The sequence below is a fragment of the Syzygium oleosum genome, unplaced genomic scaffold (assembly GCF_021117445.2).
Source record: "Syzygium oleosum isolate NSW1041296 unplaced genomic scaffold, Sole_v2.1 Sole_v2.03, whole genome shotgun sequence".
Lineage (NCBI taxonomy): Eukaryota > Viridiplantae > Streptophyta > Magnoliopsida > Myrtales > Myrtaceae > Syzygium > Syzygium oleosum.
In genome coordinates this window covers 18,690,112-18,715,312 of record NW_026607487.1, presented here as the reverse complement: position 1 = coordinate 18,715,312, position 25,201 = coordinate 18,690,112, and the positions used below count along the sequence as shown (strand labels likewise).

The window sequence follows — 25,201 nt, the reverse complement described above, 5'->3', positions numbered from 1 at the left end:
TCCACCCACGAACCTCTCCCCCGTCGCCAAAAGCCACACCCAACTTTTGTTTATTTTTATCAACACTACCAACTCATTCGACCCAAAAAAAGCCAAAAAATAAAAACCTTTCAATCGAATTGCTGAGTTGGATGATACGTAACAGTTAACAGGTGTACCAGTTTAGGATTTTACCAATACAGATTTATCAGTTTTTTATTTTTCGTGATATTAATCCAATTTAACCGAGAGTAAATTTGTCATAAATGTACTGATTTTTGTAGTCAAAACATTAGTTTTTGCTAAATTTGATACGGGTACATTAGTTTTGGGCTTTTTTGTAGTAATAACCCTAATCGATTATTCGTGTCGTATCATCTAATCCAAACTCCGGGCTTAATTTAGGCTCTATTTGTTTCCACGGAAAACGAATGATTTAGAAAAACATTTTCAAAAAAAAAATAATCGCTTGTCTAGTTTGAAATAAGTAGTCAATGAAAAAATGTGATCATTATTGACACAAATCATGTCTGGACATTTTTTGTATATAGTGAAAGTGTTTTGCATTCATTTATTTTCGCAAGCGATACAATCGATCGTTTTTTGGAAAACGTTTTCCAAACCATGTATTTTCCGCGAAACAGACGAAACCTTAGTTTAGTTATTCGAATCGAGCCACCTTTGAGTTTACGAAATATTTTGTAAGCTCGATCTCGGCCCCGTTATTGTTGGTTAAGTCCGACTTATTGCGAATTCAAATTAAGCCCCAAACTCGAAGTTTCTAGGTTGAATAAAAAAACACAAAGGGCACGCATGATAATTATTTTATTTTTTTGTTTTTTGGTTTTTTTGTTCCGAGAACAAGTTTGGAAAATAAATCCGTTTGGTAAAGCAATTTCATTTCTCTATTTCTGGAACAAATTTTGACTTTAAAAATAGGTTTGGAACAGAATTTTTTATTTTTAGAATAGAAATAAGAAATAAAAACTCTTATAATCGTTCACCCTCCCGGCTGCCCGCCCCCCACCTCCCGCCTCCCATTGTCAGGCACCTCCCATTGCTACCCCTCATCCTCCGTCGTCTGCCTCCTACAGCCATTTGTCGTCCTTCGCCATCAGCCGTCGTTCGTCGCCACTCGCCCAACGCCGACCACCTCCTGGCGCCACCCATCACCCGCCCAACACTAGCCGCCACCCGCCTGCTATCCATCCGCCGGCCACTCGAGAGGGAAAAATTTTGTATCGTTATCGAACGAATTTTTGTGAACAGAAATTTTGTTTTATTATCAAACGTATATTTTTACTCAGAAACTCATTTAAGGAATTATAGAACAGTTATCATTTGCGCCAAACACAGGGTGTGCTTAATTTTTATAGTCACAAATGTTGAATATGGACGACAATCGATAGGAAAAAGAAAAAAAAAAAACGTCTCTTGTAGATTTAGGAGACACTGAATAAGGGACTTGACTATGTCTCCTCAATTAATTGATGACATATCCGGTATAAGCGAACCTCCTCCGGCGTGAATAACATCAACAAGACTTTCTTCTTTATTTTCTGCTATAGTTTACGTTATATAAGTTGAAATTTGGCATACCTGTTCGAGCAACAACAAAAAAAAAAATTTGCTGAAGACTGGCATTTCCCACAAACAAAAAATTAAAAGGGAATTTTTTTTTTTTTTTCAAAATATCGAGATATCAAACGGCAGTTTCGGCCATACCTGCGTTTTAAAGTCAGCCACAACTTACTTTAAAATGTTTACAACTACCGTCATCATGCTGTTTAATAAATGAATAGAGAATACCTAAGCAAAAGCAAATAAGCAATCCGATTTTCAAAGTCAACAATCAACCGCGGACCACATTATGATGTTCCAAGTGTATTTTATAGTAATGGATATCGCTTGTACGTAAATTTTAACTAGCTGTAAATAATGCTTGGTAAAATCGGTTCACACTTGTTTTCATAACCGCGGTTATCATTAGAAAGTCGTACCCAATACAGTGTAAGTTAAGTGCTCGACGTGAGCTTAAGCTAAAAATCGAAGAGAGGGTGTAAATCTAAAGCCCATCGCCGCTACATAATGAAGCAAAAGAGTTAATTAACTATTGTCGCTTGTCGCGGCGTGCGAAAAATCAAATTCAATAGGGCGAAACTTATTCATCAACGCACGCGGGCTAGAAAAATAGAAAGTAAAAAACGATAAAGAACGAAAAACGAATTGATTTTAGGGTTAGTACCACGAAAAACCCCAGACTGGTACACCTGTAATAAACTTATCCCAAACAAAATTTTTGACCATAAAAAACCCCAAAATTGGTACACTTGTGGCAAATTTAATCTACGTTAGTTTCCGTTAAATTTTACCGTCAAATTGCTAAGTTGAATGACAAGTGGTAGTTGACGGGTGTATCAATTTGGGGTTTTACCCTCTGTTTGTCACATGCATACCAGTTTGATTTTTTCGCGATATTAATCCAATTTAATGAAAATTAAAGGAGGGTAAATTTATCGTAAACGTACCAAATTGAGATTTTTTAGTAATCAAAAAATTAATTCCTGATAAATTCATTATACCGATTTAAGATTTTTTTTGTGATACCGAGCCTCGATTTTAAAAGGGCAGGGGGAAAAACTCGAATTTTAATCGAGCTGCCGAGATCTGTCCTCGTGCTTTCCATTGGCCAGTAGCCCGCGAAGTCAACGCGTGACAAAAATGTCCAACTTTGCAACGACGCAATTCGAGAACGAGCTCCCCCCCATTAATCAATGATTAAGTGGGGCTCGTGGGGGGGGTGCGCCATTAAAGTGGTTGCAATTAGGTGGCTCGAGCCAATGCTCTTGCCCAGATAGCGGCATTTTCCTTGACCCGTACGATCCCAAATTTATAATAAGGTTTCGAGTGAAGGAAACCCACTTTCCACCCCTCCCCACCCCCAACTTTAAATTTTTTTAATTTTTTTTTTATAAAAAGAAAGGACATCGTTCACGTCTTACTATAATAAAGGAATCTATTAATTGACACGACAATGCCCATTGAATTCAATTCCTTTGGCGACCACTTACGAGGAACTAATGTAAGGAGGCCGTGCGGCTGTGCGGTATGAATCCCGATAGGTCCTCCGGTTTTGTCTCATGCGGGTGTAGTGAACAATGTGCGCTGTAATGACAACGACAATGCCGTGGCGCCGTACCGGACTACACTAATGCTCACGGGGTCCCTTAGCATTCCGGTGAAATAAAGGAAGTCCGAAAAGCTTTAGAATTTGCCGCGAAAAAACCGACTAATCTTGCGTCTCCGGCGTGCTGGGTAGGGGTGAGCAAGAAGAACCGCCCAAACCGGGACCGGACCGATAAATATATATTTTTTTAATTTTTTATATATATATTTATTTACTTTTTAAAATTTTTTAAAAAAATAGAAAGCCTAATCTAATTTCCCTAATTTCCTCTTGCCTTTGCCAATAAGTGATTGGTCCCATTGGAACCGGACTGGCGGTCCACAGTCCCAAGACTAGCCGGTCCGGTTCCCGATTCTTGAATTGAACAGGACCGGATCGGGAACCGCTCACCCCTGATGCTGGGTCGACGCTACGGGAGCCCGATGCCTTCAACTGTGGAGATGGCCAGGAGGGAGCACAAGATTAAACAAATACCAACAATACCACTTGAATTCCTCTGGGAATTCGTCTTCGGCGACAGTAACTTTCTTTTGTCTCCCATGATCATCGATATCCGTAGGGTTTCGAATTACCTCTGTCCTTTTGTCTCCTGTAATTTCTGAGGATTCGACATATCCGATCGAGCCTACGTCCACGCAAAAACACAAGCCGACAAGTTATGGGCCCGCTAGGACTTTTCAGGTACTCCTGACCACACTACATCTCCGATGGGTGGTTTTTCTAACACGCCTCACCGTGCATCTCAACACAATGGTCGACCTTCATCTCAGGTTGGCAAAAACATATCTTTTTTTTTTCCGGCTGATGAAATATGGACAAATAATCCAAATTTCCTTTGTGTGTTTTAATAGAAGCATTTATAGTTAAAATAGAACAATTTACCCTAAGCATGAAATCACTTGCATTTTTCTTTTAGGGTTAATATCACGAAAAATCCCAAATCGGTACATTTGCGACAAATTTACCCAAAACTAATTTTTTTACCATAAAAAAATTCCAAACCGGTACACATTTGACAAACTTACCCTAAACTAATGTTTTGATCAACAGAAACCCTAAAATCGATACACTTGTGACAAATTTACCTTCCGTTAGTTTCCGTTAAATTATATTAATACCACAAAAAAAAATCCATAACAGGTACATCTGTGATAAATGAAGGGTATAGCCCTAAATCGGTATACCCGTCAACCGCCACGTATCATCTAACTCAGCAAATCATCGGTAAAATCTAACAGAAACTAAAAGAGGGCAAATTCATCACAACTGTACCAGTTTGGAGTTTCTGATGGTCAAAAAATTAGTTTAGGATAAATTTATCACGAGCGTACCGATTTGGCGTTTTCCATGGCATTAACCATTTCTTTTGTCATGCCTCGACTGTGTTAATCAAAAGTGGCAAGATAAATTGCTAGTCTTGCTCCACCTAATCTTCAACCAAAAAGTCAAAAAAATAATATAAAATAAAATTCCAAATCTGACGTGGACTCGAAATTCTTTGTTCCTTTTTATAATGAAAAACACAATTTAAGCAAGCATCGGAGATAATTAACACCCCCCTTAATCACGGCCAACAGGAAAAAGGGGAGGGAAGGCAGGGAAGGCTGACGAAGCGCGGATGGGCAAAGAAGAGAATAAAGCTTTAAAGCGCTTCGCGGCAGCATCTCATCATTCCCCCCCTGGCCTTTCTCTTTTAATTATATTTATCTCCACTAATTATCGTTTATGATTTCAAAAATATCCCCGCGCTTTGTTTAATCACGGTTTTGTTCTCGCGAGCCACGTCCTCGATGCCGGCTGCTGCTGCCGGAGGCACCCACGTGGCGCCCGGGGAGCCGTCAGATGGTTACGAACGTCGGAGCATCTGGTCCGAAGAAATTTGAATGTGAATTTGATAGCGTTTTACAGATAGAGTAAAGGGTCCCTATTAAAATAATTGGAATACTTTGTTAATTTCAGTAGCGGACCGATACTCCCGTCATATGTACGACAGCGATTTTCACGCGTCGTAGATGGGAGCGACGAAATAACTCGATATAAATACATACACACACGCAAAAACGATTAATTTACGAAATAATCTAACAACCTGACAAGTTTTTTTATTAGATTGCGAAGGGGCATCTCTATGATCTTACTTTGAAGTGAGACTTGAAGTTCAAAGCATGAAGCCCTAAAAAGCTCTAGGGCGGGACGACTTGGTTTGCGTTTGCCTTAGCTTGGCGAATGAAGGGAATGAAAGTCCGACATTGGTATTAATAATATGTATCTCGTGGAATGCGGGAATACTTGGTGCAAACCCGTCATATGTAAGGCTAGCGTCGGGTCAAAAAAAAAATGATCCGACCCAAATTAACTCATTTGACCATTTTTTATCAATTTCCATACAATACAAATCTAATGACACATACCCAATCTAACTCGTACCTGACATAACCCATATTGACTAAATCCATGATCACAATTCAGTCGAAAGTAGGCCCCATCCACGAAAGATCAGGAAAGTTTCTTACATGGAACTAGGGTCCGGTGGATTGAGTCCATCACACCATTCGTTTTGTCGAAACCACCTCGGCCTCACATATGGGAGGCGCAACACGGATGTCCACAACGGATCAAGTCCAATGGATCCGAGTCTAAGCAAGACTAATCTCTTGTCTAAGCAAGACTAATCCAAGAGACTAGAGATGGCACGAGAAAATCACGAGCTACTACCCGAATCCAAAACGATTCCTCAATGGAAACCGGGAGTTTAAAGGTGACGAAATTAGAGATATCAAACGAATCAAAATCAATCAATCTGTACGGTTAAGGCAATGCGACAAAAGAATCACCTCGTGACAAGTCAACTCATCGCAGTGAGGCGCAACTATTAATGCTATCTATGACGGTAACGATCTGCTTCCTTCTCTCGACGCTCATGCTTCAAGGAGCAAGACACAAAATTGGGGAATAGATGTGACGACGGACGTACGTGCAATTGCATCATGGCCTTTTACCGAGAGCACGAAGCGGCACACGAGTTCATTTAGTGCCCGTCCGAACAATCCCGTGAAGGCGTGAACCCAGCATTGGTTGCCTACTTTAGATTCCATGGCGCTTTTTGAGTTCGAGAATTTTCCCTCCTCCTTGGGTGGTCCATGACCCCCCCCCCCCCCCCGCTTCTTTCATTTTTCTTTTTGGCTGCTGAAGTAGTCATGATGCCATCATCAAGAATCATGTCGTCGTGGGGGCATTAACTTTTCGTGCGCACTCGGCTCCCGTCCTCGACAGCTGGACAGCGTTTCGGATCGCTTGTTTCGGGCTACGGCGTTGTCACGATGTCGTCCCGACGGATCGGATCGGGTCGGGGCGCGTTCGACGGGGCTCGGAATCCTCAGAAAACCCTCGTGTCACGTCGCGTTTCTTACGCCGTGGTTGGTTCCGTCCGCCACGTCTAACAGCAATCGATCGAGTCGTGCCCGAGAGACTCGTTTGTGCCATTTTTTATTCCCGATTAATTCTGGCTGGTGCGTATCCCAAGTCCACACGTATCCACGACATCAAAACCCACACGCACCAAGCTTCTCATGAAAGAGCACCCCCGCCCAACAAAGATCAAGATACAAGTAAAGGGGAAAAGGGTCCACGCGGATGGTCGCAATCTGGAGGCCAGCAAATCGGGTTTGCGTCAATCATTGTTGCTTCGATCGAAAGAAGTGGGAAAATGATATCCATGTACACGCACCATTAAAATACAGAGTTGGGAATAAAGTTCACAGGCATATAATATATCTCCACGAACTTTTGAATTGGCAAAAGGGGCTATATAAACCGCTCGACAGGACTTTTTCCAAAAGAATGGTTTACAAACCAAACCAAACCAAACCAAACATTTCTTTCGCACTGTTCGCTTTGGTCTCGACTTTTTCGAAATCTAAATCAAGTCGGTTCGCATATCGTTTTTAACCTTTATTATAAGGAAGGAAGTAGCGCATAGTTTTAGCTTACCTCGAAGTGCCTTAGATTTATCATTTCGTGCGAAGCCGTATGTTTTTAGTTATAAGTTTATATATAGGCTTTGGTTTCTTCATGAAACCGGTACCATTCCTAAGCTATTATAGTGATTTTGAATTCATGAAATGACCCGAGAAATGGAAAAAAAAAAAAAGAAAGAAAGAAGAATGATCTACTGAACCAAATTAAGAAAATCGCTTTCGGTTTCTCCATCCTAATAAATCATTCGGTAGGCTTTGACTCGACATTCAAATCGGGCCGAACCGAACCGAACCGCACACTTATCTAGTGGAGCGTGGAACGTCGATGTCCGGAAACCACGTCGCGTTTTTCCTTTTCCTGCCGTGACAAGCCAATGCGAAAGCAACGAGTTACATCTTTTAGCACGACCTCATCATTGGGGCGAACCAGTTCATCTCCGCTCAAAAGGCCACGGACGGCCCCCGAAAGAGCGCAGCTAAAATTGCGGCTATTCCCCTTCCGCACAGAGTCTCGCTTACTTTAAGGTTGCTGCGTTCCTCCACCGCTGTTGCTGTCCGAAATAATTTCGCTCGGTTCTTGCATGATTTGTGGGGACGAGGGCGCGGGCGCTCGCAAATAATTGAAAGGGCCACAGGGTTTCTTTGGGCATTGGACATGGACATGGACATGATCAGCAGCTGCGCTTTCACTGACTTCGCTCCAGCTGTTTACATGAAGTCCCCCTCCATCTCAACCTTTTTGCCTTCTCTCTTTTTCCACGAGGAAACTTGGGGTGTATCATCAGCAATGAACAACCGCGTAGGGCCCCGAAGCATGCCACTTGGAATGATGGTGAAACAAAGGAGATGGAGCTCTCTCCAACTCACGTGCACGCAATTGGAAAAAAGAGGAAGGAGATTAGGATACCTGCATTCACACTGCTTTGAGACTTCCTGTCACGGAATGTAAAGGAGACATCTGTATTAGAAACAGCTGCCCTCGAACTGATTCGCGATCGGGTTATTCCTCTTCGAGGGTTTGAAAGGCATATTGTGAAATCTCGTATGCATGTTGGTTTTGATAGTTTCGAAAAGTCTCTCTACGAACGTGTACGTGCAAATTGCTTCCGGGATTTTTTATTTATTCGACCAAAAAAAAATTGCTTCCGGGATTGATCATACTGAAATGAAAGTTATTTCATGGAGAGGGTTCTTGATTTTAGTCTTGTGCTAAAATGTAATAAGCACCCATGAAAACACACACACACACACATATGTATATTGTCTTCTTCGTTTTTTTTTTTGAGTTTTGGGTTGTTTGGGCTGACTGTTGATGGCGTTCGCTGGCTTCAGGCATGACTTGGAGCCCAAACTGGACGGCCCATCGACCTTTGTCAAAGCCCGAACAGGTATCCTCCTACATACATGGTTACATATACGATCGGTTCCTTTTTGATGGCTATTCACGTCTTAGCGTTTTCAACTTCAAGCGTCCCATCCATTTCAAGGGAAAACACCCTTTATTCCAAGAACAAAATCAGACCGGTGTTAATGCGCTAAAACCAACTATCAAGTGACTTGTAAGAAAATGCCCATGTATATTGAGCGACCAGGTACACTTCGATTCGATTTTGACCATGTATCGAAATATTTAGTCACGTTACATTGTCGTGATCTAGCAGACCAATTATACGTGAATTTAAAAGCGAAAATATTGCCAAAAATCCTAAATTATACCGATTGTGATATGGATTTCCTAAAAAAAATTTCTCGTCTCCAAAAAAATTTAAAATTTATATAACTGCGGCAAATTTACCTTCTGACACAATTCCGTCTAAAAAGGCTATTAAGACTTCTGATGTGGACAACAACGGACAATTGGATCCGACGTGATTTTAGTGAAGCCAAAAAGACGAAGAAAAATAATATGGTGTTGTCGTACAGGAAAAGATACTTTTTATTAACTGTTTTGAACTATGAATGACTTCCTCTCTCTCTTTCTTTCGCTATGAAGGTCAAATTTTTTTTAGCAATAAATTAATTAGAAAATATTTTTTTTTTTGGCGACAGTTTCAAAACTACATCAATATTGTTATTAAAAATATACATTTTATTTTTTAGGCCATGGCCGTCAGAATCTTAAAATATTTTATTAATAATTTTTTATTAAAATATACATTTTTATTTTTGGGCCATAGTCGGTAAAATAATTTTTTTATTAATAATTTTTTTATTAAAATTTTTTGATTAAAAATATATATTTTTATTTTTTTTCCATGGCCTCGTCGCCAACATATACTGTAAAATATTTTTATTAAAATATTTTTATTAAAAATATATTTTTCTTTTTTTTGCCATGGCTGATCGACTGCATGGCCGTAAAATAATTTTTTATTAATAATTTTTTATTAAAAATATACATTTTATTTTTTTGCCATGGCCAATCATTGTCATGCCTAGTAAAATATTTTTTTTATTAATAATTTTTTTTATTAATAATTTTTTATTAAAAATATATATATTTTTCTTTTTGCCATGGCCTGGTCACCCAGGCCATGGCGGGTAAAATAATATTTTTTATTAATAATATTTTTATTAAAATATTTTTATTAAAAATATATATTTTTCTTTTTTATGGCCATGGCCTCGTCAGCCATAGTCGGAAAATATTTTTATTAATAATATTTTTATTAAAATATTTTATTCTCGTCGATCCGGAGAGCGGTCCTCGGCCGACATCGAAGCTAAATTAAAACCAAGAAAAGGAAGATGAAAAAAATTGATTCTCAAAATTGTTCTAATCGAAGCTACTTTTTTATTCGATTCTGCTTTTCCAGCGATTCAGAACAATTTTTGATAAAATTGTGCCTAATCAAAAATTAAACAAACGTATTTACGTTAAACCGATTCGGTAAAAAAACGAATCAAATACTATTTGCAGTTGTAAATACGCGCGCTAAGACTTCGATGTGGACAACAACGGACAATTGGATCCGACGTGATTTTAGTGAAGCCAAAAAGACGAACAAAAATAATATGGTGTTGTCGTACAGGAAAAAGATACCATTTTGGACTGTTGTGAACTATGAATGACGTCCTCTCTCTCTCTCTTTCGCTAAAGGTCAAATTAAGCAATAAATTAAGGAGAAAATATTCGGTAATTTCAAAGCACTACATCATTTGTTGATGTAGTGTGCATTTTTTTCCCATATCCAGTTAGAGCTTAACACATGGACAGTGATCGGGAATTTTAAAAAAATAATACAAATATAATTTTTCTCTCTTTTCCTCCTTCTCCTCCCTTCGTTGCTACGGTTTAGATCTGGCCAGAGTCATGTCGATCATGGGAAGACGGAGCGAACCAGATCTAGCCAGTGAGCGAGTCGACGTGGTGAGATTTGGAGCCATGGGTCCATGGCTGAGTCACCATCTTAGTCGCGACTACTCAAGCCATTGCGAATCTCCATCTTTGGTCATTCTCCACTCACCCCTTTCGTTGCTCATGGTTAGGCTCATCAGTCGGTAGATCGGGAGATACATGGCCAAGTCACTCCTCTCTTGTCGCCGGCTCGCAAACAGAGTCACCCCCTTCATCGTCGCTCGCGGTCAAGCTCGTTCATTGGTAGATCGGGAGGTCCATAGCCAAGCCACCCCTCTCTCGTTGCCCCTCGTCCATGATTGACGAGGTGAGATATGGAACCATGGGTCCATGGTCAAGCCACCATCTTAGTTACGACTGCTAATAGTCGTTGGCCGTCCATGGCCGAGCAACACGAATCTCCATCTACGATCATTCTCCACCCACCCCTTCGTTGTTGCTCACGGTTAGGCTTGTCCGTCGGTAGATCGAGAGGTCCATGGCTGAGCCACCCCTCCCTTGTTGCTACAGCTCGCAAACAGAACCAACCCCTTCGTAGTTGCTCACGATCAAGCGCGTGCGTCGGAAGATCAGGAGGTCCATGGCCAAATGACCCCTCCTTCGTTGCTATGGCTCGCAAACAGAGTCACCCCTTTCATCGTCGCTCGCGCCATACTTCGCCTGTCACCAAATCTAGAGCCATGGCCACATTCCTTAGCCTACCGCCGTGCTTCCTCCGCCGCCGCACGGCTTCCTTGGCTTCTTGGGTGGCGAAGGGATCAAATCTAGCAATGCCAAGAGCCAAATCTGGTGCGCGCGGCTTGGGCGGTGATGACAGCCAAGCTTGATTCTCATATGGGGAGAGAGAAAATCCACATTCTTGTTATTTTATTTAATATTTTTATTAAATATTTTAAAAATATATATTTTAACAATGACACATTCTCAACTATTTTTTTAAAAAATATATTTTCTTTTTGACATTTTACCTTGACATCGCATCGATCCTGCAATGTAATCAATTTTACTAACTAATTTTTAATATTATTTTTTTAATTTTTTTTTAATTATTTTTTTTTTTTTCTTTTTTTCTTCACTTCAACCTCGCGGTATTAATCGCGCATTAAAATATTTTATTAAAATCGGCGTGAGGCCAGCCTCGCTCGACTCGGCAAGGCGACCTCGTTTTATTAAAATAGGCGCCCTTAAATATATTTTTCGGCGGGTCGCCTCGCCGGATCAGCGGACGGTCCTATTAATAATATTTTGATTAAAATATTCGCCGCTCCCATCCGGCGTCGCGGGCCCCGAGGTTGAAGATAAAGAAAAAAAATAAAAGGAAAAAAAAAAAAATAAATAAAAATTCGAAAAAATAAAAAAATAATATTAAAATTTTAATTCGATGAAAATTTTCACATATATCCTCAAATTAAAAGTTTTGTGTAAGATTCAGGTAAAAACAAGATGTACTTGTTTGGGGTTTTGATGTCAAAAAAGTGCAGTAAATCTCCTCACAAGTGTCCTGGCTTCTGTGAAGGGATTTTATGATGCAAATAGTTTGAGGTAAATGTGCCACTGGTCACAGCAAGCTTAGGGTTTTTGTGGTATTAACCCATTTTTTTTTAATTCCAGATCAGTGTTCATGTATCAAGCTTTAACCGGATAAGAGAAAAAAAAAAATACACGTCACGTCAGCAAATGTCACGACACTCCTTAAAATCACCGAATATTTTGCTCATAAATCAGGGCAGTTCGAATTTGGTATTTACGGAACTTGCCATTTAGGAAGATTAAAAAATGGAAAATAACGCCCACTCCATCTCAGCTCACCGATAATTGCCATTTACGCCCCCGTGCCACCCACTCACCGCGCTCCACGTGTCCCCCAATTAACCGTCCTTCGCCTAATCCCATTCGTAACGCTTGAAGGCGCCAAACGAGGGAGCGGACGGCGGATCTCTAGAGGTCTCGCTCGCAGCTATTTAATGCGCGGAAACGAGTCCGATCCCTCAACAAAAAACCAATAGGAAAACGAAGCAGGCAAGAGAGAGAGAGAGGTCGATCTCGCCAGGAAGATCTTCACCTTCACCTTCACCTTCAATTCCTCTAGCTGCTCTCCAGCTTCTGCAATCATGGTAGATCAACATCTGTTCGTTCTCTCTCTGTTTCAGTGGGTTTCTCTGATCATACTGGTTTTGATCTGCTAATTCATGCAATTTCTGAGGGTCTTTTTTTTCTTTTTCGTTTTGGGAGATGCGCAATTGCGACATCAGTTGCTTTACGTAGTCGTACGGTTTTGGTCTCGTAGCTTGAGGGTGCGATCGATCGATGCCTTCTTTAGATTGAATGCCTTCTGAGTCGATTAGATAGGTTTGAGGCATTTTGTGGCTGAATGCCGGCTGTATCTCCGCTCCGTTGGGTTAGTAATCGGCAGTGCATGTCGGGCGATGAGGAAATCGATTGAGTCTGGGCTTTGATTTTGTTAAATTCGATGAGCAAGAGGGCGGGCGGTGACCTTAACGATAAATGATGCGCATGTGGCCAAGGCGGGTTCTTTTATTGGTTGGGAAGATTTTGGTCCGTAGCTCCTGGTAGATCCATGAAAATGGGGGGTGGGTGGCTCATGAGGTCGCCGTTCTTTTGCGGCGATGAATTTGAATTGCGTGGCATTGATATGGTTGTGCAGACGACATCGAGGCGTTTCGCGGATCGGAAGGTGGATAGGTTTGAGAAGAACATCACGAAGAGAGGAGCTGTTCCTGAGACGACCGTCAAGAAGGGACAGGACTACCCTGTGGGACCTATCTTGCTCGGGTTCTTCATATTTGTGGTCATTGGCTCATGTAAGTTCACATTCGATGTTCTGTTCGTGAAAGCAATTTGATCCTTATATGCTTTGTAAATCTGACCAGAAATAGAGTTAACAGCAATGTGTGTGCATAGGCATGATCATCTGCATGTTTTTGCTTCTGTTCATTAATTTGAGAGAGAGAGGGAGAGAGAGAAAGGGGGGGGGGGGGGGGGTGGTGGTGGTTGGTCTGATCCTTTCATGCAATGTACATCTAGGTTGGAGGTGTTCGTTTTCATCCCTTTACTGCAATGTACATCAAGGTTTAGATTTTCTCTTCTCGAAGTTTGACTCGTGACAAGCGATGCGGTTTTAGGCATATTACTGACGTTCTACTTTGGCATGAATGCTCTCGATTGTCGTTCAGGTGGCAACACCTCTTCTGTCCGGTCAACTAGTTTTCACAGGCTGAGCTGATGATGTTTGAGGAAAATGGAATGTACCGCTGTTCTTCCCTTGCCCACTATTAGTGACCGTTTGGTGAATCATCTGTGTTTCTTAGTTATTGCTCGCTCCGTCTGAACAAAGTCAATCTTTTTGCACGCACTGGTTGCAGTTCATGATTATTTATTAGGTCTTGATTATGCATGGTTTCTTTCTTTACACGCTACTTGTGTTGATTCTTTTGTTGCGGAACGGCTCTTTTCCAAATTATCCGGACAGCAACAACTGGGGGCATGGCATAAGACAAGCAACCTTTAAGGAAGGCAGATGGATAACTTCGTGTTGTGTCGGGTCATGTCATATGTGTTCTCTCTTAGTTTGTAGGGAACTGATTTTGCATGTACTTGACCCAGTTGCTTTGGAAAACCCATAAGCTGAATAATATACATCCAGTTGTTTCGTTGGTTCTCTCAGTCTCAGCTCTGTCTCAGCTCTTACTATGCTAGATCTTTGATGCCAATCAGCCATAGCTCTCTTGGAACGAAGGTTCTCATGGACGGTTTTGACTTACTACTCGGAATGTTGGAAGTTGAAGATTGAAATGATTGAGGACATGATAATCTAGGCAAAACCTGAATTATTGTGAAGCATAAGTGAAAACCGAAGATAGATAGCAATAACATACGTGTAGAGACCTTTCACTCAGAGTAGACTGGATGAGTTTAGGAGTAATTTGGATAGCTGTGGAGAGTTCTTTTGTTTTTTTAGCCAAAAGATAAGTGTGGACGGAAGTTTGTTTTGAATGTATTCTCTCCTCCTTTTAGAAGATGTGTTCTTGGGAGGAACTTCGCACGAATCTTTTCTTCACCGTCAAATTGCCTGGATCGTTGTCGTTGAAAGCGAACGAAATCTGTCGGGAAGCTTGAGTAGCTGTCTTTGGGAACAAATTGTACTCACCTCTAAGGTTTGATATTCTTTAGAAGCTTGAAAAGGCATCATCAACTCAAATGGTCAATTTCTAAAAGTTGCATTGTCGTGACATGAGAATAGATTTGATGATAATATGGATAACCATCATATTCTGGGGATGAGGCGCACTAGCAAGATGCCAAGAGCTTTAGAAACTAGTAGGAGCTAGCAAAACTAGGACAAAGATTGGTTCGACGAGGAGCAGTAGCGACTGTGCTGAAATTATGCGCTTGCGCGAGTGAAACTCATGCGGAGTGCTGCTTTCCCGGCCACCTCAATCCTTCCTAAATAGAAAGACACACAAAATAACATGCCCTTCTTCTCCATTACCACTTTATTTTGTTCTTTTTGGTGTCTTTTGATGTTGCCGACTCAATGTCCCTTCATTCACATTCGAGGTGAGGTTGGGAAGAACAAACAAATGTTCTTTTTAGCCTCTGTCCTCCTCGTTTTTCCACGGAATACACGCACTTGCAACTCTTGAAACTTTTCCCACAACTGCAAGCATGATTCAGCGGAATCTGGAAAGTTGTCCGAGTCAGTTCTGAATTTAGGATGTCGTTCAGGTGAGTGTAGAAGCTGCTTGGTTGAAACCCATTACTCCCCCGTGAACGAACAACTTTGTACCAACAAATGCATCATGCCAAACTCATGCCTATCTTGCGTTTCTCCTTCCCTATAAGAAACTCAGCTCGCTACTCCCTTCCCAATGGGCACATCCACCATGGGCACTTACATCAAGGACGCGGCGCACGGCGAAGAGCACATCTTCAGGAGCCAGTACCCTGCAGTCCCTATCCCGAACTCCACCCTTCCGGATTTCGTTCTCCGTGGTGCCGAACTGTATGCTGACAAGGTGGCGTTTGTGGACTCCGTGTCGGGGAGATCGTACACTTACGCCGAGGTGGTTAGGGACACCAGGAGGTTCGCTAGAGCATTAAGGTCGCTCGGTCTGAGGAAGGGGAGGGTGGTCATTGTGGTGCTGCCGAATGTCGCTGATTATGGAATCGTTGCTCTCGGCATAATGGCAGCCGGTGCTGTGTTCTCGGGTGCCAACCCGACGATGCATGCTTCGGAAATCAAGAAGCAGGTGGAGGCTGCCGACGCCAAGCTAATTGTGACAGATGGACCAAATTATGAAAAGGTAGACTTCTCCGACAGAACGCTAACATCTGTACACTGTGTTGCACTATCCTGTATCTTCCCCCGTTTTACAGCAAATGCACCATTGTCCTTGCCGGGTTGACATGAACTCCTTGAGTTTTATATCCACCTCGTGGCAAAGACCGATTATCTGTGGACTTCGAGTCTAAACAGAACAATTCGTGTTAGTGTTTTTGTACACATCCTTCATAGATAGCAGAATTTGTACTTCGTCTAGTCTCCATTCACTCTGACCCAACAGGTGAAAAGCTTTGGCCTTCCGGTCATCGTGCTGGGCGGAGAGCAAATAGATACGGCCACAAACTGGGATGATTTGCTCAAAGCAGGAGACCGTGCAAGCATCAGTACAGTTGAAGAAGATGTCGACCACAACGATCTGTGTGCCCTCCCTTTCTCTTCGGGTACCACGGGGATCTCAAAAGGCGTGATGCTAACTCACAGGAACTTGGTGGCTAACCTGTGCTCCACGCTCTTCAGCGTTCCGCCCGAAATGGTGGGTCACGTCACAATACTCGGCCTGATTCCGTTCTTTCACATATATGGTATTACCGGAATCTGCTGTGCCAGCCTCAAGAATAAGGGGAAGGTCGTGGTCATGAATCGGTTTGATCTCCGGAGCTTTCTCAATGCTCTCATCACACATGAGGTCAATTTCGCGCCGATTGTGCCTCCGATTATATTGTCTCTGGTAAAGGACACAATAGTAGATGAGTTCGACCTCAGCAAGCTCAAGCTCAGCGCCATAATGACTGCAGCGGCCCCACTAGCGCCGGAGATTCTCTCTGCTTTCGAGAATAAGTTCCCAGGAGTCCAGGTTCAAGAGGTGAGTACTGATTACTGGCTATATAAGTCGAGGACTCGATCAGTTTGTGTGGCTATTCTCTTTAAGATGAAATAGAATTAAGGTCCGCAATGAGATTCTAAGGTCTGTTTTACAGGCAAGCAATGTCATTTTGAAATGTGTATGTATGTATGTATGTATGTACGTGCGTATGTGTTAATCTGCTTTCCTTCTCGATCATACTGCGCGTAAGTTACTTTATTTTTATTTCGCTTCCAGGCATACGGGCTAACCGAGCACAGCTGCATAACGCTCACCCATGGGGACCCGAGAAAAGATCACGGCATCGCGAAGAAAAATTCAGTGGGGTTTGTCCTCCCAAATTTGGAAATCAAGTTCATCGATCCAGAGGACGGCCGATCTTTGCCTAAGAACACGCCTGGGGAATTATGCGTCAGAAGCCAATGCGTGATGCGAGGTACAATTCGATTAATTTCTCAGAACATACCAACACATTAGGTTCCCATTTATGCCAGGCATCTGAGCATGTTGTTCTCAGGTTACTACAAGAACGAGGAAGAGACATCGAGGACCATAGACAAGGATGGGTGGCTCCACACGGGTGATATAGGGTACATCGACGACGACGGAGATGTTTTCATCGTCGATCGCATCAAGGAGCTGATCAAGTATAAGGGTTTCCAAGTAAGACTACGGTTCAACTTGGCTGATGCTATATATTGACCTTCGTAAATGAATGTCTATGCATATGAATGTGTTCACTCTGCTGATTGTGTTTCTGTCTCGGGGACATTAAGTTCAAGCAGTGATATGCCAGTAGGAAAGATCACAACTTCCATTAGTATTTTCTAAGTTAGATAAAGTGTTTATAAGAATGCCATATGTTTACAGGTCGCTCCGGCTGAGCTAGAGGCAATTCTCCTTACTCATTCCTCCGTCGACGATGCAGCGGTAGTTCCGTAAGTACAACCTGTCGCATCGGTTCCCCATTCATGTCTAACTCCCGAAAAAAAACGATTAATTTAGTCGTGGAAAGGCCCGACCGTTTTCCCTCACGCACAAATGTGTCCTCCAGGCTTCCCGACGAAGAGGCGGGAGAGATCCCGGCGGCGTGCGTCGTGCTGAACCCCGGCGCCGAGGAAAGCGAGGACGACATAATCGCCTACGTCGCCTCCAACGTCGCGGGCTACAAGCGAGTGAGGGCGGTGCAGTTCGTGGACAGCATCCCCAAATCTCCCTCGGGGAAGATCCTGAGGAGGCTCCTGAGGGACAAGATGATGCAGCACATGCAGATGAAGATCAAGACGAGGGCAGCAATCCTACTCTGAAAGCGACTCGCGCCCTCCCCCCCGCCCCCGTCCGTCAATTTTTACATACGGTACCATATGTCATAACAAATGATTAAAACTCTAAAGGAGGCAGGAGCCCCTTGTCCGAGAATCTCTCGCCCTTTTACTTTTATCCAATTTAAGGCATATCAAAGCAAGTTCCTCTCTCGGAGCCGTCCGGGCCGAATCATACGGCATCATTTTGCTTACCTTCCTTCCGACTTTTAGTAAGGGGTGGGGGGGTGGGGGGTGGGGAGCTTTTGCTTATTAACAAGTACAAAGCAAAAGGGCGAGTAAAAACAAAAGATCTAAGGCCTAGCACGCCCACGTGGACCCGCCCGATTCGACACGCGATCACGCATCAAAGGTGGTGGCCGTCTTTATCTTAATGTTAATCTCAGCTTAGTGCCAACCTCGTTCCACATGGGACATGCCATTTTAATATTAAGCAGTTTGAGGGTCGATTTCCGCCCCCCCCCCCCCCCTCCTCCCCCGCCTATATACGCATATAATATAAAATTAATAATAATAATTCATGCCGAATTGACATTCTTTAATAAAGCGAGGGAGCCCCACCTTTCGCCCTAAAGTAGGGTGATTACTGAATTGTGTTCATCATGTCTCGATCGCATCCCCCACCACTAACCCCTCCTCCTTCTTCCTTCTTCTTCTTTTTCTTTCGCCCCTTTAATTTAATCCCCCCCTACCAAAGAAGTCCAAGTTGCTCCTGAGATGACTCAAAGCCTGAAGGCATCTCCTTTTTTGTGTCCAAAAAAGAAGAAGAAGAGCAAACATCTCGCTGCCCGGTGGAGTCCCAAAATTGCTATTTTTAACGCGATTTTGCTTTGTTCCGTTTTTGTTTTTCCGCCAAAAGAAAAAGAAGAAGAGAAAAAACCCATGTGCCCTTGTGCTTTGGAGTTCATGATTCCGGGTCCAAAAATTATTGTAATGCAATGATTTAAATCGCGGTTTAGAGAATTCGGGTAGAGCTCACGAGACGCTCTCCATTCATTCGCAGTTTTGCTCTCCCCATCGACGAAAGTGCCGTCTCGTCTCGACTCGACTCGACTCGACATAAATGCGACGAGAAGGTGCTTTGAAAGGTCGTGAAATAACCCCCCACGGTCGGAAATCTTACAAGCGTTGGCTTGCTGCATTTCGACTTTGACCCCAAGTCATCGGCGAGCGAGCAAAACAAAGAAAAAAGAAGGCAAAAGAAAACAAAACGAGGGAAAGAAAAGAAAGAAGGAACGGACCCTGGACCCGAGTCGACTCGGTCTGAGTCGTCGCGGAGAAAGAATAAAAAAAAAAGAGGAGAGGAGAAGCGAGAGAAAGGAGGGAGGGGGGTGAACAGTGGTGGTGGGAGGGAGGGGGGTAAAAAAAAGGAGAGAAAACCCAAAGCGTCCAAAAACTGCAAGGCTGTATCCAGTGAGCTTTGCGCGAGAGAGAGCGAGAGGGCAAGTGGGGGAGTAGTAAAAAACACCACCACCACCACCCACCCACCACCTGCCTCCTCCCTCCCTCCCTCCGCCGCCTCCTCCGTCGTCTGCCGTCTCTTTTTTCGGTTTCTGTTTTTTGGTTTTTGTGTCGTGGGGTTTCCTTTTCGGGTTTTTGTTTTCTTGTGGTTATTGAAGGAAGGGGGGGAGGGGTTGGTGCGTGTGCGGTGGTGTGTGTGCGAGAACAGTGCGGGTGGGGAGTGCCCATGATTTTTTTTTTTTCATTCTCTCTCTCTCTCTCTCTGTGCTTTCCCCCAGTCCTAAAAGCTGAGACACACCCCCACACACATACTCAGACCCTCCTCTCTCTCTCTCCCTTCTCTTCTCTCAGTCCTTTCTGCCTCTCTCTCTCTCTCTCTCTCTTTCTATATCTGGTTCAGTTTTCTCCATTTGGCCAAGCACTCCGCCGCGTGACCCCGAAGGCTTCCTCCCCTCCCCCCCTTCCCTTCCCCCTCCTCCTCCGGTAAGATCCCTTCTTCTTCTTCTTCTTTTCCCACCCGGGAGAAAGCAAGCTCCTTTCCCCGATCTGTTTCTCCTCGGGATTTGAGGACACACGGAAGGAAACCGGGTAGTAAAGCGGACCGGCGAGCGAGCGAGCGAGCGGTTCCCACTCTAGCCGCCATATTCTTTCTTCTTTGGGGGGGGGGTGGGGGGGGGGGGGGGGTTTAGGAGAAATAAATCCATGGAGAGCGAGAGAGGGAGAGTAATGGTGAGGGAGGTTGCTAAATCTGGGGGGGAGCGTCCCAGTTTGATGGACGGAAACACAGCGAGCGTGCGGCGCGAGCGAGCGAGCGAGTTCGGGATTTGGTATTCAGTGGGGAGGGGAAAAAGTTGCAGTCCGCCTTTTTTTTAGCTTTTTCGTTTTCCATCTTATCATTCCCCTGCTGCTCCTCCTCTCCCTTTCTTTTCTTTATCTCTTTTTTTTTTTGGGGGGCCGCGAGAAATTCCTGAGCTGCGAGAAAACGGCGGCGTTGGCTCCGGTTGAAAGATTTCTGTTGGAATCTGCAGAAAAATAGTAGTAGAAGAAGAAGAAGAGGAAGAAGCGCAGAGTGAAAGGACCGCTGTGCGCTCGTCTTCTTCTGTTTTTTTTGTATTGATTGTATGATCAAAAAGTCCCGCGGGTGGAGTCGTTGCTGCTGTAGTGATTGTTTTGGGAGCATGGACCAGTAGAAAGGAGGATCTGTTCACGGTTCGGTTTCGTTGGTCTGTCGAGTTGATAATTTTTGTGCGGTGTTTTCCGTGTGATGCCGGCCGGAGGAGTAACAGTAGGTTAAGATAGAGGAGGGGAGTTGTGCTTTTTTGGTTGTCGCCGAGGAATCGAATCGGGTTTGCTGTTTTTTTTTTTTTTTTTCCCTAGGAGCGATGGGATTTGCTCGTTGTCGTTGCGGTTATGGGGGTTGACCATCTTTTCTTGTCGTTTTTTTTTTTTCCGATTGATTCAGAGATTCTGGGGATGACCCGTTCGTGTTTTTCCCCCCGTTAGATCTCTGTGATGGTCGTCGTCGACGTTTCTCCGTAACCGAGACTTTGATTCTTTGTTAGGCGCGTCGTTAGCTGCGACCCGCAGTTCCCCGATTGGGCTGAAGAATATAAGCATCTCGCGAGTTCGATAAGGGTCACGGGGAACTCAATAAATATATACTCTGATGTTTGTAAACATCTCCTTCCGTCCGTCGCTTCCTGTGTTGTCTGACCATTCTTTTGGTACCTTTGATGCGCTATTTTCCTGCAAACACATGAATAAATATTTGCTTGGTTTCCTGTTATTTGCTTCGCGAAAGAGACAGCTAATCGCGTATGGGCTAATGGATGCAGATCTGGTGCCCGTTGCTATTCCGTCCATCGACAGGAGGGAGGTTACGCCGAAAGTAGTTGATGAGTCCAATCTCGCTGATGGAGTGGAATGCAAAACCTCCTCTGCAGTGGGAATGGGAGAATCTTGTGATGTTCAGTTCAAAAGCAACCGAAACCTCTAAGCCACTGCGAGCGACTGATTGGGGAATTGAGGCAGAGGAACTGATCGACCCCGGATCCTTATTTCTGTATGAGAATGGTGGTGGCGGCGGCGGCAGCAGCAGTTGTACCAGCATCGATCCGGGTTACACTTCAGTGTCTAAGAGCTCGAAATCAGCTTCTGTCAACTCTTCATCCACAGAAGAAGTGAAAGTCTCGAAATTCTCTGTGGAGGCACGTGACGGTTTTTCTCTGCAAAGTGGCAAGAAAGATTTGGCAATGAATGAATTTACCGGAATGTCACCACCGGCGCTCGAGTCTTCAGTCTGCTCTGGTGAGCCATTGCTCAGTCTAAAGCTCGGTAAAAGAATCTATTTTGAACATACTATTGACAAGGACCATGGGAAGACCCCAGACCTTCCTTTGGTCATGAAGTCACCTGATACTCCAGCAAAGAGAAACAAGTCCAACTGTCAGGGTACATCTGCCCCACGCTGCCAGGTTGAAGGCTGTAACCTTGACCTCTCCTCAGCTAAAGATTACCACCGCAAGCATAGAGTTTGTGAGAGTCACTCTAAATGCCCTAAGGTCATTGTCAATGGTGTAGAGCGTCGGTTTTGTCAGCAATGCAGCAGGTAATGCTTCCTATGGTCTTCGGATAGTGAGTCAAAAGACATAAAAATTGCCTGACTTCTGTTTCCTTATGCCTCTGTAGCCGATCACTTGTATTTGGTCCTTCGTGCACTCTATCAATAACAAGAAGAAAGTAGCAATTCAGTTTCGAATGGTTTGAGCTTTAACTTACAACTTAATTTCTAACATCAAGGTTTCATGGGCTATCTGACTTTGATGAAAAGAAGCGTAGCTGTCGCAAGCGCCTATCTGATCACAATGCAAGACGTCGCAAGCCCCAGCCAGATGTGCCCCAGTTGAATCCAGCTAGACTGTCTGCGCTATTTTATGGTACTGTAATGTATGCTTTTGGTGTTTCTGTTGCATCGTCATTTCGACCCATCTACTATAATTGGAATCTGATTATCCTTCAGATAACCTTATTGTCCAAATGGTTGAGTTCATTGTTTTGGACTCTGTTGTATGACCAGTGACCGCATTCAAATATTTTCATGTTTAAAGGGCGTGTCTTTTTCAGGAAAGCTTTCTGAGCCGTCACTTGTATTGCTCTTATTTATGTCTCTACATAAAATAGAACCTGCATTCATATTGAAGCTTTTGACTGTCGTATGATCTGTGACTTTGTTTCAAATGTTTTTCCCCCTCTGCTTGACGGCCTTTATTTTTTAGGAAAATTTCTGAACCATCGCCCTTCTACTACTTTTTATTTTCTTAAGTAGATGCCAGATTCACATGGAAACCCTCTGGTGTTTCTATTGGTTTGGAGTATATGATTGAGGTATTAACTTTGATGAGCTTACCGAGTGCAGCGTAACCTAACCTGACAATATTGTTACGATGTTCCCCTTATCCTTTATATGATAATAAATACTACTCATTTTGGACAGTTCCTGCATCCCTGTAATGGATAAGTTCTATCCTGCTTGAAATTGAGTTTGGAGGGCCTAAGTGAATGTCTGCTCTCCTAAAGTCCTTTTGTCATTGATTGGCCCCAGACGTGGGACTTCGGATCAGTAGTTTAAAGTGCAACTTCCAATCTAGTAGGATAGAAGTTTATGAACTTTTAGATACAACGCATTTTGATGGCGATATCGAACTGAACCTGCATTGCAATATCAGTTGATTTTGGTACTGATTTCGATTGATTGTTGAAGATTTAATCTATAGTCTATTTTTCTATCCTTAAGAGTGATATGCTGTGCACAAGGACCCAGTGTCTCCTTTTCATCTTATCTTGTCCGTATGATCTCTGTTTGATTGAGCTTGCATCGATAAGATGGCAAGTGCTAGATATATTGGGTTATAGTCAAACGCATCCAAGCACCTTTGTCATCAATGCCACATGCCATGCACGAGGTGACATTGGTTTTGTTCCTTGCATAAATATGACGTGCTATCCGTACATATTTATCCAGGTGGGCTGCAGCAGTTGAATCCAGTCTTGAGCAGAGCTCCAGCTGTCCACACCAGGTCTGCTGATGGTTTGAAATGGGCAGATACACAGGCTACTAAGCTCATAGAGAAAGGTCCGAAGCTTCCAATAGTCGGGGGTGTTGGTGACTGTATCACCATCTCAAGCAATGGGATACAAAACACCCTCAAGCCCACTGGATTGGGTAAAGGTTGTAACGAACTTCTATCATCAAAAGGCATGCCAGTCAAAACTATTGGCGGAGGTATGATTTGCTATCTTTTAATGCTTTACAACTATGCTGGTAGCTTTTATCTTGTAAATTAGACATGTTCTAGCTGATTACACTATCGATTGATTTACAAACCCATGTTCCTTAATTGACATTAATGTGGTCTATCGATGGAAAAAGATCACTATTCCTCGTGTCATTTGGATGTGCTCTGCAGATGCACTTAGACCTTACACTTTCTCAGCAGAGACCATATTTATGATTCTGATTGGACAGAACTTGGATGCTTGCTCTGGCAACTTGCTTCTACTCAAAGCTTTTTTGTCAGTATCTTCAGATTAGAGTTCTGTAAACTTTCGGAAAGCTTTTCTAAATTTGTTTTTTTCCCATGAAACCACCTAGATGATTGAGGAGCTTCACATTCGCACTGTTTGATATGGGACTGTGCAGATTAATGCATGCATGATTTCAAAGTATTGTGAAATGTCAACTGGTCAAGACAGCAAAGTCATAGAGTGCTACTTCAACATGATTTTGAATCTGACGGTCATACTAAAATTATTCGAGCAGTTGTGTTTCCTTCCCCATAGCTATGACTGGACTTGCTACTTTGGACAGGTTTAGGGGAATCTCTGGCATCTCCCAATTTGGACGCATCGCAAAATATTCAACGTGCTCTCTCTCTTCTGTCAACCGATTCTCATGGTCCAATCAGACAAAAACCCACATCACATGAGCATTCTTTTCATACAAATAACAATTGCGTGAGCGCGGATCAGCCAGCGATGTATGCTTTTGGCCAAAGCTCTAGGCTGGCTTCATCCGGATACTGGCATGCTGAACAGCGGCCAAAGCAATCCCAAACAAACATCTTGAATCCTCACAATGAGAGCAGCATCATCAACTTTGGCGGCAACGGTGTGCAAGAGTGCCTATTCTCGGAGGCACGGCATGAATTTAGCTTCGATTCTGTCCAACTGAACTAACTACATGTGGGCATTTGAAACTGCATTTTCAGGTGAGCCCACAACTTAGTGAACTTCTCTCATTGCATATGCAAATGCGGTCGTGTGCATGCTTAACTTCGTTATATTTGCAGGTAATTGTAGCATGTTGTCATCTTTCTTGTGCCAGCACAGAGTCAGTCAGCTCCATTTTGACTTGGCGATGGGGTGAATATATACTTTGGAAGCTCCTGCGGCCATCAAGCGACCTAAATGCACCAATTCCATGAAACTTTGCGTAAAAAAGGGAAAAACATCGCTAAGTTAACATGTCTCGTACTCTCAGTTGTTTGCAAATGTTGGAACTAGCTTACGCACTTTTTACTTGGAAAAGACTGTGCGAATTGAAACTTGTCGTGTTTATGCTTGCGCATGGTGTAAAGTCTCAATTTTGTACTTGTCGAATACGGTGGGGCATGGATGGTGGAATGAAAGCATTATGCGTGATGCACGACACGCACCTGCAGACCTATAGGCCATATAGGCATATCTCTCTG

General features: G+C 43.2%; 2 protein-coding genes and 1 long non-coding RNA gene across 3 annotated transcripts; all 3 read left to right on the top strand.

Annotated features, from left to right (window-relative positions):
- The first annotated feature begins 12,429 nt into the window (after window positions 1–12,429).
- On the top strand, window positions 12,430–13,761 carry LOC115666864 (uncharacterized). Its single transcript, XR_008815991.1, has 3 exons — window positions 12,430–12,615; window positions 13,167–13,323; window positions 13,696–13,761. It is a non-coding gene; the product is annotated as an uncharacterized LOC115666864 (long non-coding RNA).
- A 206-nt stretch (window positions 13,762–13,967) lies between these two features.
- LOC115666863 (4-coumarate--CoA ligase-like 1) lies at window positions 13,968–17,992 on the top strand. Its single transcript, XM_030588511.2, has 6 exons — window positions 13,968–15,825; window positions 16,087–16,668; window positions 16,906–17,104; window positions 17,186–17,331; window positions 17,539–17,606; window positions 17,723–17,992. The coding sequence occupies exons 1-6, from the start codon at window positions 15,391–15,393 to the stop codon at window positions 17,973–17,975; spliced, it is 1,683 nt and encodes a 560-aa protein (XP_030444371.2). The 5' UTR covers window positions 13,968–15,390; the 3' UTR covers window positions 17,976–17,992.
- A 1,899-nt stretch (window positions 17,993–19,891) lies between these two features.
- LOC115671941 (squamosa promoter-binding-like protein 11) lies at window positions 19,892–25,109 on the top strand. Its single transcript, XM_056309289.1, has 6 exons — window positions 19,892–19,934; window positions 21,287–22,059; window positions 22,251–22,387; window positions 23,473–23,733; window positions 24,319–24,718; window positions 24,800–25,109. The coding sequence occupies exons 2-5, from the start codon at window positions 21,347–21,349 to the stop codon at window positions 24,684–24,686; spliced, it is 1,479 nt and encodes a 492-aa protein (XP_056165264.1). The 5' UTR covers window positions 19,892–19,934; window positions 21,287–21,346; the 3' UTR covers window positions 24,687–24,718; window positions 24,800–25,109.
- The last annotated feature ends 92 nt before the right edge of the window (window positions 25,110–25,201 follow it).

Coding starts and splice junctions, on each gene's coding strand:
- LOC115666863 (XM_030588511.2), top strand. CDS start 15,391: ATGGGCACATCCACCATGGGCACTTACATCAAGGACGCGGCGCACGGC. Junction 17,105..17,185: donor AAGCCAATGCGTGATGCGAG/GTACAATTCGAT, acceptor TGTTGTTCTCAG/GTTACTACAAGAACGAGGAA. Junction 17,607..17,722: donor GACGATGCAGCGGTAGTTCC/GTAAGTACAACC, acceptor TGTGTCCTCCAG/GCTTCCCGACGAAGAGGCGG.
- LOC115671941 (XM_056309289.1), top strand. CDS start 21,347: ATGAGTCCAATCTCGCTGATGGAGTGGAATGCAAAACCTCCTCTGCAG. Junction 22,388..23,472: donor ACTGTCTGCGCTATTTTATG/GTACTGTAATGT, acceptor ATATTTATCCAG/GTGGGCTGCAGCAGTTGAAT. Junction 23,734..24,318: donor AGTCAAAACTATTGGCGGAG/GTATGATTTGCT, acceptor TACTTTGGACAG/GTTTAGGGGAATCTCTGGCA.